A 16,439-nucleotide genomic window follows, 5' to 3' on the forward strand; every position below is an offset into this window, starting at 1 on the left:
TAGTAAATAATATAGGCGGTATTCCGGCCATTATAACAGGGTATAAATGATACAAATAAATTTTACCGAATCGCAGAGTGATCGTGCTGATAACGTGTTATAAAAAGAACTGAAATTTTATTATATCGCAGGAATTTAAATAAAGGAAAATTTATACCCGTACGAAGGAGATAATACTGATAAGAAGAGAGGATGTGTTATTGAAGAAGAAGGATGGTGTGTTTACAAACGAACGCAAACGTTCGTATATATAGAAGAAAATTTACTGTGCAAATAGTGCATCGGGCCCCACATCTTTTATATTTTCAACGAAAACGGTTCATCTTTTCTTGTCTTTCGTAACAGTTAAGAATTTATTAATGATTTTAAATTAAGATTTTTGTATTTTAGTCAGTAAATACAATTTATCATTATCTGTGTGTACCTGAGTCTCTTTGGAAGAGACTGAGCTTGCTGTCCACGCTCGAGACAAATAGGAAGCTGAGTTATCGATCCATGTTTGGTTCATGAGTCTCTTAAGGCACACTACGTCTGAGGGATACAAAACTATTTTCATAATAGCAACAATGATGAAGGTTTACAGTATCTACACACAAGTAAAGTATAACCTACGGGCCGATCCTAGTAACTGATAAAGTTTAGTCTTTGGAAAAAGTAAGGTTCCAAGTCGTCCATTATCATAATATTTTCGGGTTTTATCAAACATTTGCTGATAATACCTTCAATTATAGCATTAGCATAGGGAGGCCTAAATACCTCATCAAAAGTTTCCATGGGTCAAATGGAAACCGTACTTCCGTTTGTTGTCTTACAATTTCTGTCATCCTAGACAGATACATTGTCAACTTCTCCAGTTCTCCATACTTATTTTAATCCTGAGATTTTTGCAAAAGCATCAAACACTACCACGATCCCCTCCATTGATCTTATCTTCCCATCAGAGAGTACCATAAGATTTTATGCAAAGCTCACTATTTCTGCATTTCAGATGAAAACCAAACTGCTTTAGACGTGTGGCGTTGTCCTGAAATTTAGAAAGCACATCCATACTTATAACAATGTTTCATCATCTAAGTATAAAATTCAAAAGCTGTACGGGACCCATATCCCTAGTACAAGTGTACAACTAAACATGTATAATGGATGATCACATAATCGTGAGGGTAATAATAGAGGGCAAAGGAGGGAATTTATCCTAAAATTTTCTGATTGTAATTAAACAAACAAAAAGATAAGAAATATATAGGTAAGAAAATAAAATAAAGATGATAAAGAGTGGGCACTAATAATGAAAAGCAAATTCCAAGTTGCCCACTTGCAAATCTTTCTCCAAATAAAAGAAGCCCATACGGTGCCTTTTCTCCCAACTCCTATCTCATCAACTCAAAAGAGAGAGAGAGCAAACTAAAACGAGATCAGAGATGACGCAGATGCTTTCCATACTCCGCCGCAACCTCCAAAACCTTCGTAAGAGCCCACGCGTAGCTGACGAGACTGAGATGGCTTCGACGACACAAGGAGCAGGAGTAGTAGCTCATAACGAAAGACGAGACGGGGCTAACGCCGTTATGATGCGATTCCCTTTCTCGATCATTTCGTGCTTTGCCGTGCCACGTGTCAGCGGGACAGATGGACTATGGATGTCTGGAGATTATGCCAGCGTCTCAGAGGTTAACCATCTCATGGCTAGTGATGGCATGAGATACGCCATTTTAATGTAATAACCCCAAGTCCAAACATGTTCGTAGCGTTTCGTTTTTTTTCTTATGTTAACGATACAATTATTTAGCTTCTCGATCCTACATGTGTACAATATTAAATCTATGAGATGTAGAACAAGTTTAGTTCTTGTATAGATGGATTATTTATGAAGTTTTTGTGTTTGTAGCATAAGTTATGCTTCTAAAATATTTTCCCCACACTTATTCTTCTTTTTGTTCACCTTTCTCCCACTTGTTTTTGCCTACTTTTTTCTTTGCATTATTTTAACCAATCATGAAATACATATTTCTTTATTTTTCGTAGACATTTCTTACTTTTTCCTTCCCAATTAATTCTTAAAATAACATAATTCGTTCGCTCTTAAAATTAAATTAAATTAAATTAAATTTGCTTCCCTTCACCTTTAGCTCTATAATATTTATCTGAAATTTTTAAATCGCAATCGAAAATATAGAAACTAAGAAAGTGACAGCAGTGTGATATATATTGCCATTTAATAATGTTTCTTTTTTTTTTTCAGTTTTAACTTTCATCAACTAATACTGGTTGTTTTGATATGTGGACGCCAAAATTATCAGATGGACTTCTAAATTATCAATAGGTGTTCAATTTGGTAAATTGCACCCCATGCACTAGACTTTTACCCTAATTAACCAAATACCCTACACCCCATGTTGTGATACCTTTCTCCATAGACACAAACTAGTCACATCATAGGTATTTTCTTAATTTCTTCATTTTTTAAGGGTTTTAAACCAATTCACCCCTAATTTATCGCATAGTGCTTTGGAAAACTAAACCATAAACTCGAATTTTAACCCTCAATATATATTTTTTTTTAAATTAACCCTCAATTTATTTTCATATATTAGGTGCCTCGCAACCCTCAGATAAGAAATAACAAGTAACAAATCATTTGTCTCCTTAATAAATAATCATTCCTATATTTTTATATAATATTGTAGTTAATTTGGATTAGTTTAGAAATTTTTTGTGACTTTTTGAAATTCGTAAAAATATCACTTGAAACCATGCAATTAGCTTATATCTTTGAATAATCATAAAGTCATACACAGAATTTTCATATATTAGGTGCCTCTCAACCCTCAGATAAGAAACACTCCGTCCGTTTTATTTTAATTGTCGTTTTAGAGTTGGACACACAAATTAAAAAAAAAATTAATTTTACCTATTTTTAAAATAAAAACATCATTACCAATACACCTAACCACATTTTAACCAATAAAAAAATAGATTGGAATATAAGGTCAATAAATTTTGCATTGAAATTATAAAATGACAATTATTTTGAAACGAAAATTTTACTCTACAATGACAATTAAATCGAAACAGAGAGAGTAACAAGTAACAAATCATTTGTCACATTAATAAATAATCATTCCTATATTTTTTATATAATATTGTAGTTAATTTGGATTAGTTTAGAAAATTTTGTGACTTTTTAAAATTCGTAAAAATATCACTTGAAACCATGCAATTAGTTTATATCTTTGAATAATCATAAAGTCATACACAGAAGTTTTCATTTGATAAGATTTTTTAAAACTACAAATGTCACCCAAAGCTCCAAAACCACATAAAAAAATTAACCCTCAATTTATTTTCATATATTAGATGCCTCGCAACCCTCAGATAAGAAATAACAAGTAACAAATCATCTGCCTCCTTAATAAATAATCATTCCTATATTTGTTATATAATATTGTAGTTAATTTGGATTAGTTTAGAAATTTTTTGTGACTTTTTAAAATTCGTAAAAATATCACTTGAAACCATGCAATTAGTTTATATTTTTGAATAATCATAAAGTCATACACATAATTTTTCATTTGATAAGATGTTTTAAAACTATAAATGTCACCCAAAGCTCCAAAACCACATTAGTATATAATAAATCTTATTATATAAAGCTTGGTTCTTAAAATTTGCTAATTAATATATCGCAACACATGGCAATTATATATTTTAAGATTGTGACATGTGCTAATCTATCTCATAATTAAAAATATATATACTAAGATATTTACAAAAACGAATTTTATCAAAAAGTAATTAAAATATTATTTAATAGTAATTTTCTTTTTTTAAAATCTTAATCAAAAGATAATTGCAAAGAACTATTTGATAATAATTTTCCTTATAATATTATGACATGTGTTTAAATATATAATGATTAAACATATATATAATAAGATAATAAAAACGAATTTTGATAAAAAATACTTTTAAAAATTATTTAATAGTAAATTTTTTTTTAATATTTAGTAGTAATTATTTTAGAAATTTTCTTTTTACAAAATCGTTAAAAAAATTGAAACCCATTTATTTAATAGAATTTTCCTTTTCTAAAAGTTTGGTTCTTCAAAATTTTTAATTAACATCATCGCGACACATGTCAATGATATATTTTAAGAATGTGACATGTGTTAATCTATCTCATAATTAAAAATATATATATTAAGATATTATATTATTATATAAAGCTTGGTTTTTCAAAGTTGCTAATTAACATGATCGCGACATATGACAATTATATATTTTAAGATTGTCACATGTGTTAATCTATCTCATAATTGAAAATATATATACTAAGATATTAACGAAAATGAATTTTATCAAAAAGTAATTAAAATATTATTTAATAGTAATTTTTCTTTTTTAAAATCCTAATCAAAAGATAATTGCAAAAAACTATTTGATAATAATTTTCCTTATAATATTTTGACATGTGTTTAAATATATAATGATTAAACATATATATAATAAGATAATAAAAACAAATTTTGATACAAACTCATTTTAAAAATTATTTAATAGTTAAAATGTTTTTTTAATATTTAGTAGTAATTATTTTAGAAATTTTATTTTTCCAAAATCCTATAAAGATATTTGAAAACAACTTATTTAATATAATTTTCCTTTTCTAAAATTTTAATGAAAATATAATTGAATACCATTTATTTAATAGAATTTTTCTTTTCTAAAAGTTTAGTTCTTCAAAAATTTTAATTAACATGATCGTGACACATTGCAATTATATATTTTAAGAATCTGACATGTGTTAATCTATATCATAACTAAAAATATATATATATATATTAAGATATTAACAAAAATAAATTTTATTAAAAAGTAATTAAAATATTATTTAATAGTAATTTTCCCTTTTTAAAATCATAATCAAAAGATAATTGCAAAAAACTATTTAATAACAATTTTTCTTATAATATTGTGACATGTGTTTAAATATATAATAATTAAAAATATATTTAATAAGATAATAAAACGAATTTTGATAAAACTACTTAAAAAAATTATTTAATAGAAAAAATATTTTTTTAAAAAATATTTAGTAGTAATTATTTTAGAAATTTTCTTTTTCCGAAATCCTATAAAGATATTTGAAAACAATTTATTTAATATAATTTTCATTTTCTAAAATTTTAATGAAAAAATAATTATAAAATATTATATTGAGCTTGGTTCTTCAAAATTGCTAATTAACATGATTGTGACACATGTCAGTTATATATTTAAAAATGTGATATGTGTTAAACTATCTCATATCAAAATATATATACTAAAATAATGAAAATGATTTTTCTTAAAAAATAATTATAAATATTATTTAATAGTCTTATTATTATTATTATTATTATTATTATTATTATTATTATTATTTTTGTTAGTATTTTTATAAAAAGCTTGGTTCTTCAAAGTTGGTAATTTACATGATTGTGACAATGTTAGTTATATATTTGAAAATACGATATGTGTTAAACTTTCTTATAATCAAAAATAAATATACTAAAATTAAAAAAAAAACGATTTTTTTCTTAAAAATTAATTATAAATATTATTTAATAGTCTTATTATTATTATTTATTATAATGTTTGTTTTTAGAGATAATAAAGATAGAGAATTATAAAAGATAAATATTAACTTTTAAGAAAACATGTTAAACAAAAACTAATTGTAAAATCCTACAAGTATAAAAAATTATTTAGTAAAAAAAATGAATAAAAACTAACTTTTAAATAAATAAAATTAATTTTTTTAAAGCCTAATTAAAAGAAAATTTTAAATGTGCTCTTATTATTGTCTTATAAGTAATTAACTTTCTTTTTTTTAATAGATAATTTTGTATGTTAAAAAAGTATGACCAAAAATAGCTAAAAATATTTCACATCTATATTTAGGTTTAAGCTTCTACATATTATTTTTACAAAACACAATAGTATTTACATGAAGAGTACTACCTCGGTATTTTCTTTTAATTTCTTGATACAACTAAACTTTTTATTATCTTTATTACATCTTATGATGCTAACATAATTTTATATTTTGATGTTGTTATCGTACATGAGTATGTGTAAATATGATGAATATGTGTTTGTATGTATAAGACAAAATATATAAATAATAAACAGAATTTTTTCTATTAAAAATAAAATAGTTGTATAAAAATCTAAAAAGAAAATTAATTATAAAATAATTAATTTCCTTTTTAAAATTCTAAATAAAATAAATCTATAAAAATAATCTTATTTTTTTTATAATTAACTAACTTTACTTTTTAATAATTTTGTGTTAAAAAAATATAAACCAAAATTAACTTCAAATATTTCACCCGATATGATTGTGACATGTGTCAATTAAGAAAATAGATTGTGAATGTATCAATAAAAACTGTCATTATATGAAAATAACTTCTTCTTTTTCTTAAATCCTAAATAAAAGAGATTTCTAAAAAAAAAAAATTATTTTCTAATCTTAACCAATTAAGAATTTTTTCTTTTTTAAAAAAATTCCTGACTAGAGAGAATTGTAAAATTTTATTTAATAGTAATTTGTACTTATAAAAATTAATGATAAACATGATAGTAAAAAATATTTAGTTAACAAGAAAATCTGTAAAAAATATTAGTAATATTGGAAAAAATGAATTTTGAAAATGGCAACTTTTAAAAATAGTTAATATTTACTGGAAATAATTATTTGATAGAAATTTTATTTTTCTAAATCCTAGAAAAATTATAATTGTAAAATATTATGTAATATTAATTTCCTTTTCTAAAATCCGAAAAAACTGTACAAGAATATTTGATAGTTTATCTTTTATTTATATAAAAAATACCAAACAAAAAACAATTGTATCATATTTTTAATTCCTAACCAAAAGAGAATTGTAAAAAATTATTTATTAATATTTTTAAGAAAGTATTTGATGATGAACATGATACAAAAAATTATTTAATTAACAAAAGAAGTGTAAAGTTAGTATTGATACGAAATGTATATTTTCTTAATTAGTAACTAAAAATAATTATTTGATAGCAATTTATTTTTTTCTGAAATTCTACAGAGAAGATAATTGTAATAGGTTATATGATAGTAATTTTCTTTTTCTAAAATCTTAAACAAAATTGTAAAAAAGTATTTAATATTTTTTTTTAATTGTAAATAAAAACGAGATTTATAAAATAGAATTTTTTCCTTTTTAAAAAAAATCCTAACAAAATAAAACTTTAAAGAATTATTTAATAAAACATTAAATTATTACATAAGAACATGTATAATGTTGTCATTGACTCGATTGGTGTATTTGACTTTCGTTTCTTATTATTTTTCATTCAGTTTTTTTTTTTGGGTTGTGTTCAATTTAAACGTTTAGATATAGTATTTTATTTAATCATAAGTACAAAGTTTATAACAATTCATCTATGTACCATGATTATAAAATACAAATATTAACTTAAACTTATGTGTAAAAAAGAGTTTTAATTATAAAATAAATCTCAAACAACATATGCAAAAAATAATCATAAAACTATAATAAAATTATTTATTATTTTAATTTTTTTTTAAATTAAAACATCACATAAAACCCGTTGCAACGCAACAGGCTCATATCTTGTATTATTATAAAAAAAAGTTTCTTAAATCTTTAAATCCGTTGTAAAAAAAAATCTTTAAATTGTTGTGAATCAAAAAAAAGAGAGAATTAATTGTTCTTATTCTTATTCTGTAGACAACGATACCTATATATATATACACCAATCTAGAGTTTAGAACCTTCTAGAACATGGGCTTTTGGGCCTATGATGGACATCCATACAATTATTCATAACACTTCCCCTTGGTTTTCCATTATACATAAATATTCCTAAAGCGCATAAGATGCTGCCTCATTAAAAATCTTACCAAAAACCCAGTGGGAAAAATCATGGTTAAGGAAAAAAGAGTGCAACGCGCATCTACTACCCCTGATGAAAACATAACTTGAGATATACGAGACAATACAATCCCATCTAATGAACTGACTTCTTCTTAGTCTTGGTCTTGGATCGGTCCACTTCTCTTGGCAGACTTGATAATCCTCACTGAAACTTGAATATCTTGATAATCGTAGGATAAAATGACTTCAAACCACTTGGAAATCGAAGCTAACATCCATTTCTAACTTTATTCGCCGGTCTATAGCTCTGGTAAGATGGAAATAAGAAGCGATATTTGGGATACCAGTCGGAATTAGGTATTTTGAGAAAGCTTGTACATGTCCCATGAAAACAGCCATATCAAATTTTATCATTTGGAATGACTTGATTCAAATTCGAGATGAAAGTAGACTCAAAGATCTTTCTATGGACACCAATTTCATATTTTAATTCCATCTATAAGGTTTCCTTTGATCGGCAAACTTTCGACCTTTGATTTTGCTACACGAATGGAATGCGTTCATCTCTTGATTCTTCTTCAAGTATGATTGATCTTGACCATTCTCTTCATCTTCTCTCAATCTCAAAATAAATTGGAAGATTGATAGATTTTCGTCACTTAAGTGATAACATTCCTCTTTAAGTATCTATCATATGCGTGTTCTTTTTTGCCTCGTTAAAACCTTTACATGGAAAACCCATTGGGACAAAACTAATGATAAGGAAAAAGATTACAATCACACACATCATCATATTCTCCCCCTTGAAGCATCATCTTCGGGAGATGTATTCTCATCATACATAGCTTTTTTAAAGAATTTGGTATAAGCATATCCTTAGTGATAAACTCGTTTGATTGTCAGATAACCTCTTAGACCATTGGACTTATGGTTCATAGTATCTCTTTCACACAAAATATCATATCCTGGTCTATTAGGACTCTGTATCCAAATTTCCTTTTATTGACAATCTTCTAAACCTTCACATTATCCATACTTATACATACAAGTTATCCCTTTGCTTTTTATAAAAGTTATAAGTATGACTATCTTTCTGGTCATACGAAATCACATCTTTCAACCATAATAAGATCAGTCCAATATTATGGTACTTCATGAGCAAGAATTAGTTCCTTCATATGCTCAAATATACTCGCGCGGTAATATTCTCGAGAACTAGCATTTACTGCTTTTAGCAGTTCAAATCCTTATGGGTTTTACTGCTTCTTGCAGTTTATATTCTTTTTGTACCTTTCACATAAATGTCATTTTTTCCAATGGCTTTCAATTCTTGCCCGACTAAAGAAACTTGAAAGTTGATGCTTCCACCACATGATATGTTTCTTTGTAATCAATTATAGGTATTTGTGATAATTGTTTTGTGCAATTACAACATCACATCTCATGATTTCATTATCACATATATTCTTTAATATAAAGACTTGTTTCTATGCCATTGGTTTTACACCATTAGGTGTACGGACTACCGGTCCGAATACTCTTCTCTTTCAAAGAGATTTAAACTTTGAATCTATTGTTTTTTTTATCGGCCATTTATCACACAGTGTACACTTTTCAATAGATGGTTCATGATCCTCATTCTCATCAACTGCTATATTGCATGCATAAGTATTCACTACGTCGATTTGATATCGATTCATATTGTTCCAGACATGACATAGCTATTTGAGATTTCTTTATTCTCAGGTACCTGAATTCTTTCTTGTCATGTTTTCTATCTCTTTTCGAGATCCTTAATATTTCATTCCTCGATTCTGCCATTCTCATTCATGCTCTTTTTCTTTTCCGAGGATTATTTTATTTGAAACCGATAGGTCTTTCACGCTTCAAGCGCTCTTTAGACTCATTAGCAGTTTGATACTGTCCTTCTGGGACATCCATTTTAATTGGAGCATTTATAGCTGGTACTTGTGACTTAATCACTTTCTTAGAGTCAGTAAATGAGCCTGGCAACTCATATGCTAATCTTTGTAATAGAATTATCTCCATACATTCATTTTGGACTACTATTTACGCTCTTTAGTCCGAGGATCAATGATAATTCATTCAACTCATTTATTCTCCAGCTATTTATTTTCTCCCCTTAATCTTGGATAGACTAACTATGATTCTTTAAATAAAATTTATAAAATCTTTATCATCAATGGAGATCATATCCAACATATTAATAACCTCGTTTGAGGTCCCATATTTTTGTGGTGTGATGGAGCAACTACAAATTATCCAAATTCTCTAGATGGAGATCTTTGTTTCTTGACCCAAAACAAATTTAATGGGGAGAGTTTTTAATTACTCTTTGACATTATGCAAATCAGTGCTGCTGCATCTTAAGTATGAACATTAGCTACAAGATGTTCATCATGTATCTCCACATGCATAAAATAATTATCAAAGGCTTGTGAATTCACCAGTATTACCAATAAGTCTCGCAAACATCAAGTTGCGAATATGTGACAAGGATACATATGACTTTCTTGTCGATGTTTTAATTATTAACATATGGTGGATGATCAGTCCACCAGTGGGTGATCAAGCCCACAAACATCTCCTTGTATAAATAGATTCCAAATCTATTCAGCTGGTGAGAACCATATTATTATATTTCCTTGTACGCAAGCAACATATAACAGATCATTCGTAAGAATATTCTGGTTCTTTAACGAATGTCCATATGATTGTCTTTCGCTTAATTACTAAACCAGGATGGCATAACCGGTTTGCCAAACATTACCTTTTCGGTAAACTTCTGGTTTACTATTACATTTATTTCTATTTTCAATCATTGTGTAGTACAATACAATAGTGCATTGGGTAATACTTTTGATTGAAGGTATTCAACATTTCCCTTTACTTGTTGTCTCAACAATATTAGATTCTAAATCTCATTGTGTTATTTTATAAATGACTCTTTAAATATATTTCCAGTTTGAACATACTTCTGGATGTTCATTTTTTAGAGATGTGGGATTTTCTAATTCTCCCTCTCGAGATAATGACACTTCAAGTTTATATATTTGGAATTGAATCTCACTTTAGAATCAACATACCCAAGTTATGGTCATGTGTTATATTTTAGATTTTTTTTTTTATCTTTGAGACTTGGGAAAGTATAACGCATTAATGATTTTAAGTTGCGTTTCCATAGCAAACATTTATTTGCTCCTCTTGAGCTTTTAATAATCTTGATACTAAAAAATATTGTACTCACACTAGTTTCTTTTCTTATAAGATAAGATAAAAATCTCTTATTTACAATGAAATATGTAATCATCTCATATCTATATTATATATTATAAACAGATTGGCAATAAGGCATAATGCATGAACTTACAACGTATGTTTTCGTAAAATTATATAGTTCATACCAAAGATACTATAACCAACTAAACCAAGCAATATCAAATTATTGGTCACTGTTAATTTAATTAGATCAATCAAAGAAAGAAAAATCATGTAACAGCCGATAGTTCAATCAAACATAATTTTTTTTTCTTTAACGCATGATTCAGTTCCAAGTAAGAAGTAAGAAGTTTTATTTTTTTGAAGAAGGGCATAACAAGTAAGAAGTTAAAAACAAATACAGATAATTTATTGTAAAGCTTGGGTTGCAAGTCATCTAATAAGAATAATTGAATATTGAAACAAGCTACTCGTTGCAATCTAACGAAATAATAACATAATAATCAGATCTAAATAATTGGTTAAAGCATGATCGATTAAGTATGATACAAGAGTACAGAGAGTAATCCTTATCTTGATAGGTAGTGGTAGGAAAATCAATTGAAAGGGTCAAGGAGGGATACGAAGACGACGTCTAAGATCAAAACGAAGATATTGTTGGGAATGTCTTGAAATCTGTTGTACTAACTCTAGTAGAAGTTGTAACGTCGAGGTTCCGACAATCGTATAATATTAGGTGGTTATAATGTTTTGATAGAAACCGCATATAATCTATGAATTGAGAATTGATTGCTGATATTATATGATCCTATAGGGTCATACACCTAAGCAAACTGAATAATAAATATGTTGGAAAACATTATATATTTATAATGTATATATATATATTAATCTAGACGTGAAGTATCTTAATATGATTAAGATAGTTAATAATGGGCTGGCCCATTATTAATCCTAATGAAATTAGGTCATGTGAGTAGTTTATATATATATATATATATATATATATATATATATATGCGATTTGTTCGATGGAAGAAGTTGAATAATGGCTAGCCGTATTATGTTATCTCCATAAGAGATAAAGAGAAAGATAAAGAGAAGGTGTTCTCATAATTAATTGAAGAAATTTGTTTCTTCATGCGCAAGTAATTAAGTGATCCAACAAAGATGAAAGCGTTCATCGAATCATGAGATACGATCTCAACGCCACTAGCATCCCGTATCGATTCAGTTTGTGTGCGTGTGGATACCAATAGAGGCACGACGTTTGGAGTGCTTGAAATCTAGATTTGGTTTATTCATCTTTCTGTTGCGAATAACCAGGTATATTCGGAATCCTAAGATCTAGATTTATTTTCAGTAATTGCATGAGATTCTAGACATATGAATTCATAGGTTGATTTATAAATCGTTATAAACCGGTATGAATTCCAACAGTGGTATCAGAGCCTACTTGAATAATATTGAAACTAAATTTGGATAAATATAATTTGTGTATGTATTAGATACATACGTTGATGTCAAATTAGTATTTAAAGGATTTCTAGCAATCGTGTTAACATATGAATATATGGTTTCAGTTCTTGTAACTTTGAAACGTCAATGCGTTTGTGTTCATAGTCGATTTAAGATTTGATCGTAAATGTCTCGTAACTGTTATCTAAACCTATTACATATATTTATATAATGGAATCACATATAAAAGATATGTATGACTTTTGATTTGGGCCTATTGGTCACGAAAAGAAAATTGAAACTTTCTTTTCTTGCATATCGTATGCATATAAAAAAAAAACCATTATTGAATGAATAATTAATTAATAAGGTAATCGTGTGTTATTGTAATACATAAAGTGATTCTATAATTAATTTGCATGTGCGACAGTGCGAGCTTCTAAACCAATTTTGGTTTGATTGGTTAATATGATTAACCAGGTTCAATAGTATTAATCTTTTGTTTAGAACTAATAAGATTAGATTCTGAAATTAAATATATATTAATTAATAATTTTAATTAGATTAAAATTAATTTAATTATTTATAATCCAATTAGAATACATATAAGATATGTATTAGTTATATTTATATTTTATATAATATATGAAACTTAAATATAAAATTAAATTGGATTAAAATTTATTCTTCAATAAAATTTCAAGTATTTTGATGTCTACCCAATCTATCAACTATCAAGGCTCGTTTCGTTGTAAGATGGGCTTGCCAAAGCAAGGTGTCTGCAATTACATGAATGAGGTAGATGGTAACGGTTACCATATGAATATAAGACTGGTTCACTTGACTAAGCTATCAAAATGGTTTTGGGCTTAGAGACATAGGTTGGATAAGACGTAAGATGTCATCTGACAACCAAGAATTATATTGGATATAATTAGTAAAGTGTTGCTTACCTAAATAGCTATACATTCGGGCGATGAGCCAAAGCTCACATATGGATCTTGGATTATTATATTCATTTGAGGAAAATGTTTTGAATATAATATGAGTTCTCTTAATTGTTGAGATTCCTCTAATTCATGAACATCATATTAAGATTTTCTATTCTTCTATTCCTGAAAAGTTAACTCTTCACAATCCACTTTCATTGCGATATGCCCTTGAGAAGGACATATTGAATGGATAAAATTTCCTCCAATGGTATCGAAACCCGAGAATTGTTCTCAAACAAGAGTGTAAAACTTTAAAGGAAAGAATAAGCCAAGCTGGATTGCGAATCATAGCAAGCTTGATCCTTCTCCTAAGTTTAAACCCTACTTGGAAGATCTGAAAAAGAAAAAGACTTTTGAAACATCGTCTAGGGATAAATATGTTATAGAAGTAAGTGTTACTACTTCTGGTTCTACTTCTTGGGTATTGGATACCAGCTGTGGTGCTCATATTTGTACGAATATGAATGGCCTAAGCAACAGTAGAATTTTGGAGAAAGAACAAGTGGACCTACGCTTGGGAAATGGAGCAAGGGTTGCTGCATTAGTTGTGGGGACATTTCACTTGTCTTTACCTTCAGGCTTGGTTTTAGAACTTAAGAATTGCTACTATGTACCTGCTATAAGTAGGAATATTATTTTCATTCCTTGTTTGGATTTGGAAGGATTTCAGCTTTCGATCAAAAACAAGCGTTGTTCTTTTGATCGTAATGATATCTTTTATAGTAGCGGTCCATCAGAGAATGAAATTTATATTCTAGACCAAAGCGTGCATGTCTATAATATCAGTACCAAAAGTTTCAAGTCTAACGACACGAATTAGACTTTTCTTTGGCATTGTCGTTTGGGCCACATAAGTGAGAAACGCATTCAGAAAAACTTCATAGTGATGGACTTTTGAGCTCATTTGATTATGAATCATATGAAAAATGTGAATCTTGTTTGTTGGGTAAAATAACTTAGGCTCCTTTTACTGGACACGGTGAATGAGCCAAAGACTTGTTGGAACTTATACATACTGATGTATGCAGACCAATGAGTATAAATGCTAAAGGAAACTATCAGTACTTCATTATATTTACTGAGGAGTTCAGTAGATATGGTTATGTTTATCTAATGAAACATAAGTCTGAATCTTTTGAAAAGTTCAAAGAATTTCATAATGAAGTACAAAATCAGCTTGACAAGAAAATAAAAGCTCTTCGATCTGATCAAGGTGGAGAATATTTGAGTCAAGCGTTTAATGATCATCTAAGAGAATGTGGAATTGTTTCACAACTCACTCCTCCAGGAACATCAAAATGGAATGGTGTGTCCCAAAGGAGAAATCGAACTTTATTAGATATGGTTCGGTCTATGATGAGTCATACAAATCTTCCACCATCTTTTTGGAGATACGCTCTAGAAATATTTGCGTTTACGCTAAATAGATGTCCATCAAAATCAGTTGAGAAGGCACCATATGAGATATGGACTGGAAAGGTTACAAATCTGTCTTTTCTCAAAATTTGAGATTCTAATGCTTATGTCAAACGTATGTTTACTGATAAGCTTGGACCTAAATCGGATGAATGCTACTTCATTGGTTGTCCTAAAGAAACCAAAGGTTATTACTTTTACTACCCCACCGAGAACAAAGTGTTTGTTGCTCATAGTGGTGTTTTTCTTGAGAGAGAATTTCTTTCTAAGAAGAACAGTGGGAGTAAAGTACAACTCGAAGAAGTTCAAGAAACACAGGAGATGGTTTCATCATCTTAGGAAGATGATCAATTAGATTTTCGAAGAGTCGTAGAATCTACACCTGTGGAACCTGAAGTGTGTAGGTCCAAAAAGACACGTCACGAACCTGATAGATATGAGGTTTGGGTGACGGATCATCATGATCTATTGATAATAGAGAGTGATGAACCTACTTTGAAGAAGCTATGATGGCCCTGACTCCAATATATTGCTTGAAGCAAGCATCTCGGAGTTGGAATCTTCGTTTTAATGAGGCAATCAAAGAGTTTGATTTCATTAGAAATAAAGAAGAACCTTGCGTTTACAAGAAGACTAGTGGGAGCATAGTTTTTCTTGGTGATGTATATAGATGACATACTTTGAGGTTGTTTCTTAATGAAAGACATAGAAAAAGCTACACATATCCTTGGAATAAGAATCTATAGAGATAGATTAAATAAGACTATTGGATTATGTCAAGATACTTATATCGATAAGGTCTTACATAGATTCAAGATGCATGATTCCAAGAATGTCTCACGGCGTAACTCTTAGCAAGACTCAGTGTCCTTCGACACAGGATGAGCGAGAGCGCATGAGTAAAATCCCATATGCTTCTGCTAAAGGATCTATCATGTATGCCATGATCTGTACTCGTCCAAATGTTGCATGTGCTTTGAGCATGACGAGTCGATATCAATCTGATCCAGGTGAAAGTCACTGGACAACAGTCAAGAATATCCGCAAGTATTTAAGAAATACTAAGGATAAATTCTTGGTCTATGGATGAATTTATGAGCTTGTTATAAGTGGTTACAGCGATGCTAATTTTTCAAAATGACAAAGGTGATTTTCGATCACGAGTTGGTTTCATCTTTTGTCTTAATGGAGAGTGGTGGTTTGGAAGAGTTCCAAGCAAAGCACCGTAGTATAGTCTCAATGGATGCAAATGTTGTTGATCCGTTGACCAAGCCTCTTCCATGGCCTAAGTATGAGAGTCATACTGCAGCCATGGGTACTAAGTATCTTAAGATATGATCTTGATTTTAGTGGGAGACTTTATGTTTGTGATCTGATGTTCATATTGACATACATTTGATTATGTATTCAA

General features: G+C 28.5%; 1 protein-coding gene across 1 annotated transcript; it reads left to right on the forward strand.

Moving 5' to 3' along the window:
* Positions 1 to 1,336: 1,336 nt before the first annotated feature.
* LOC106339868 lies at positions 1,337 to 1,941 on the forward strand. The gene has a single exon (XM_013778733.1). It carries the CDS (start codon positions 1,422 to 1,424, stop codon positions 1,719 to 1,721), a length of 300 nt encoding a protein of 99 aa, XP_013634187.1. The 5' UTR covers positions 1,337 to 1,421; the 3' UTR covers positions 1,722 to 1,941.
* Positions 1,942 to 16,439: the final 14,498 nt, after the last annotated feature.

Source organism: Brassica oleracea, chromosome C4 (assembly GCF_000695525.1).
Source record: "Brassica oleracea var. oleracea cultivar TO1000 chromosome C4, BOL, whole genome shotgun sequence".
Lineage (NCBI taxonomy): Eukaryota > Viridiplantae > Streptophyta > Magnoliopsida > Brassicales > Brassicaceae > Brassica > Brassica oleracea.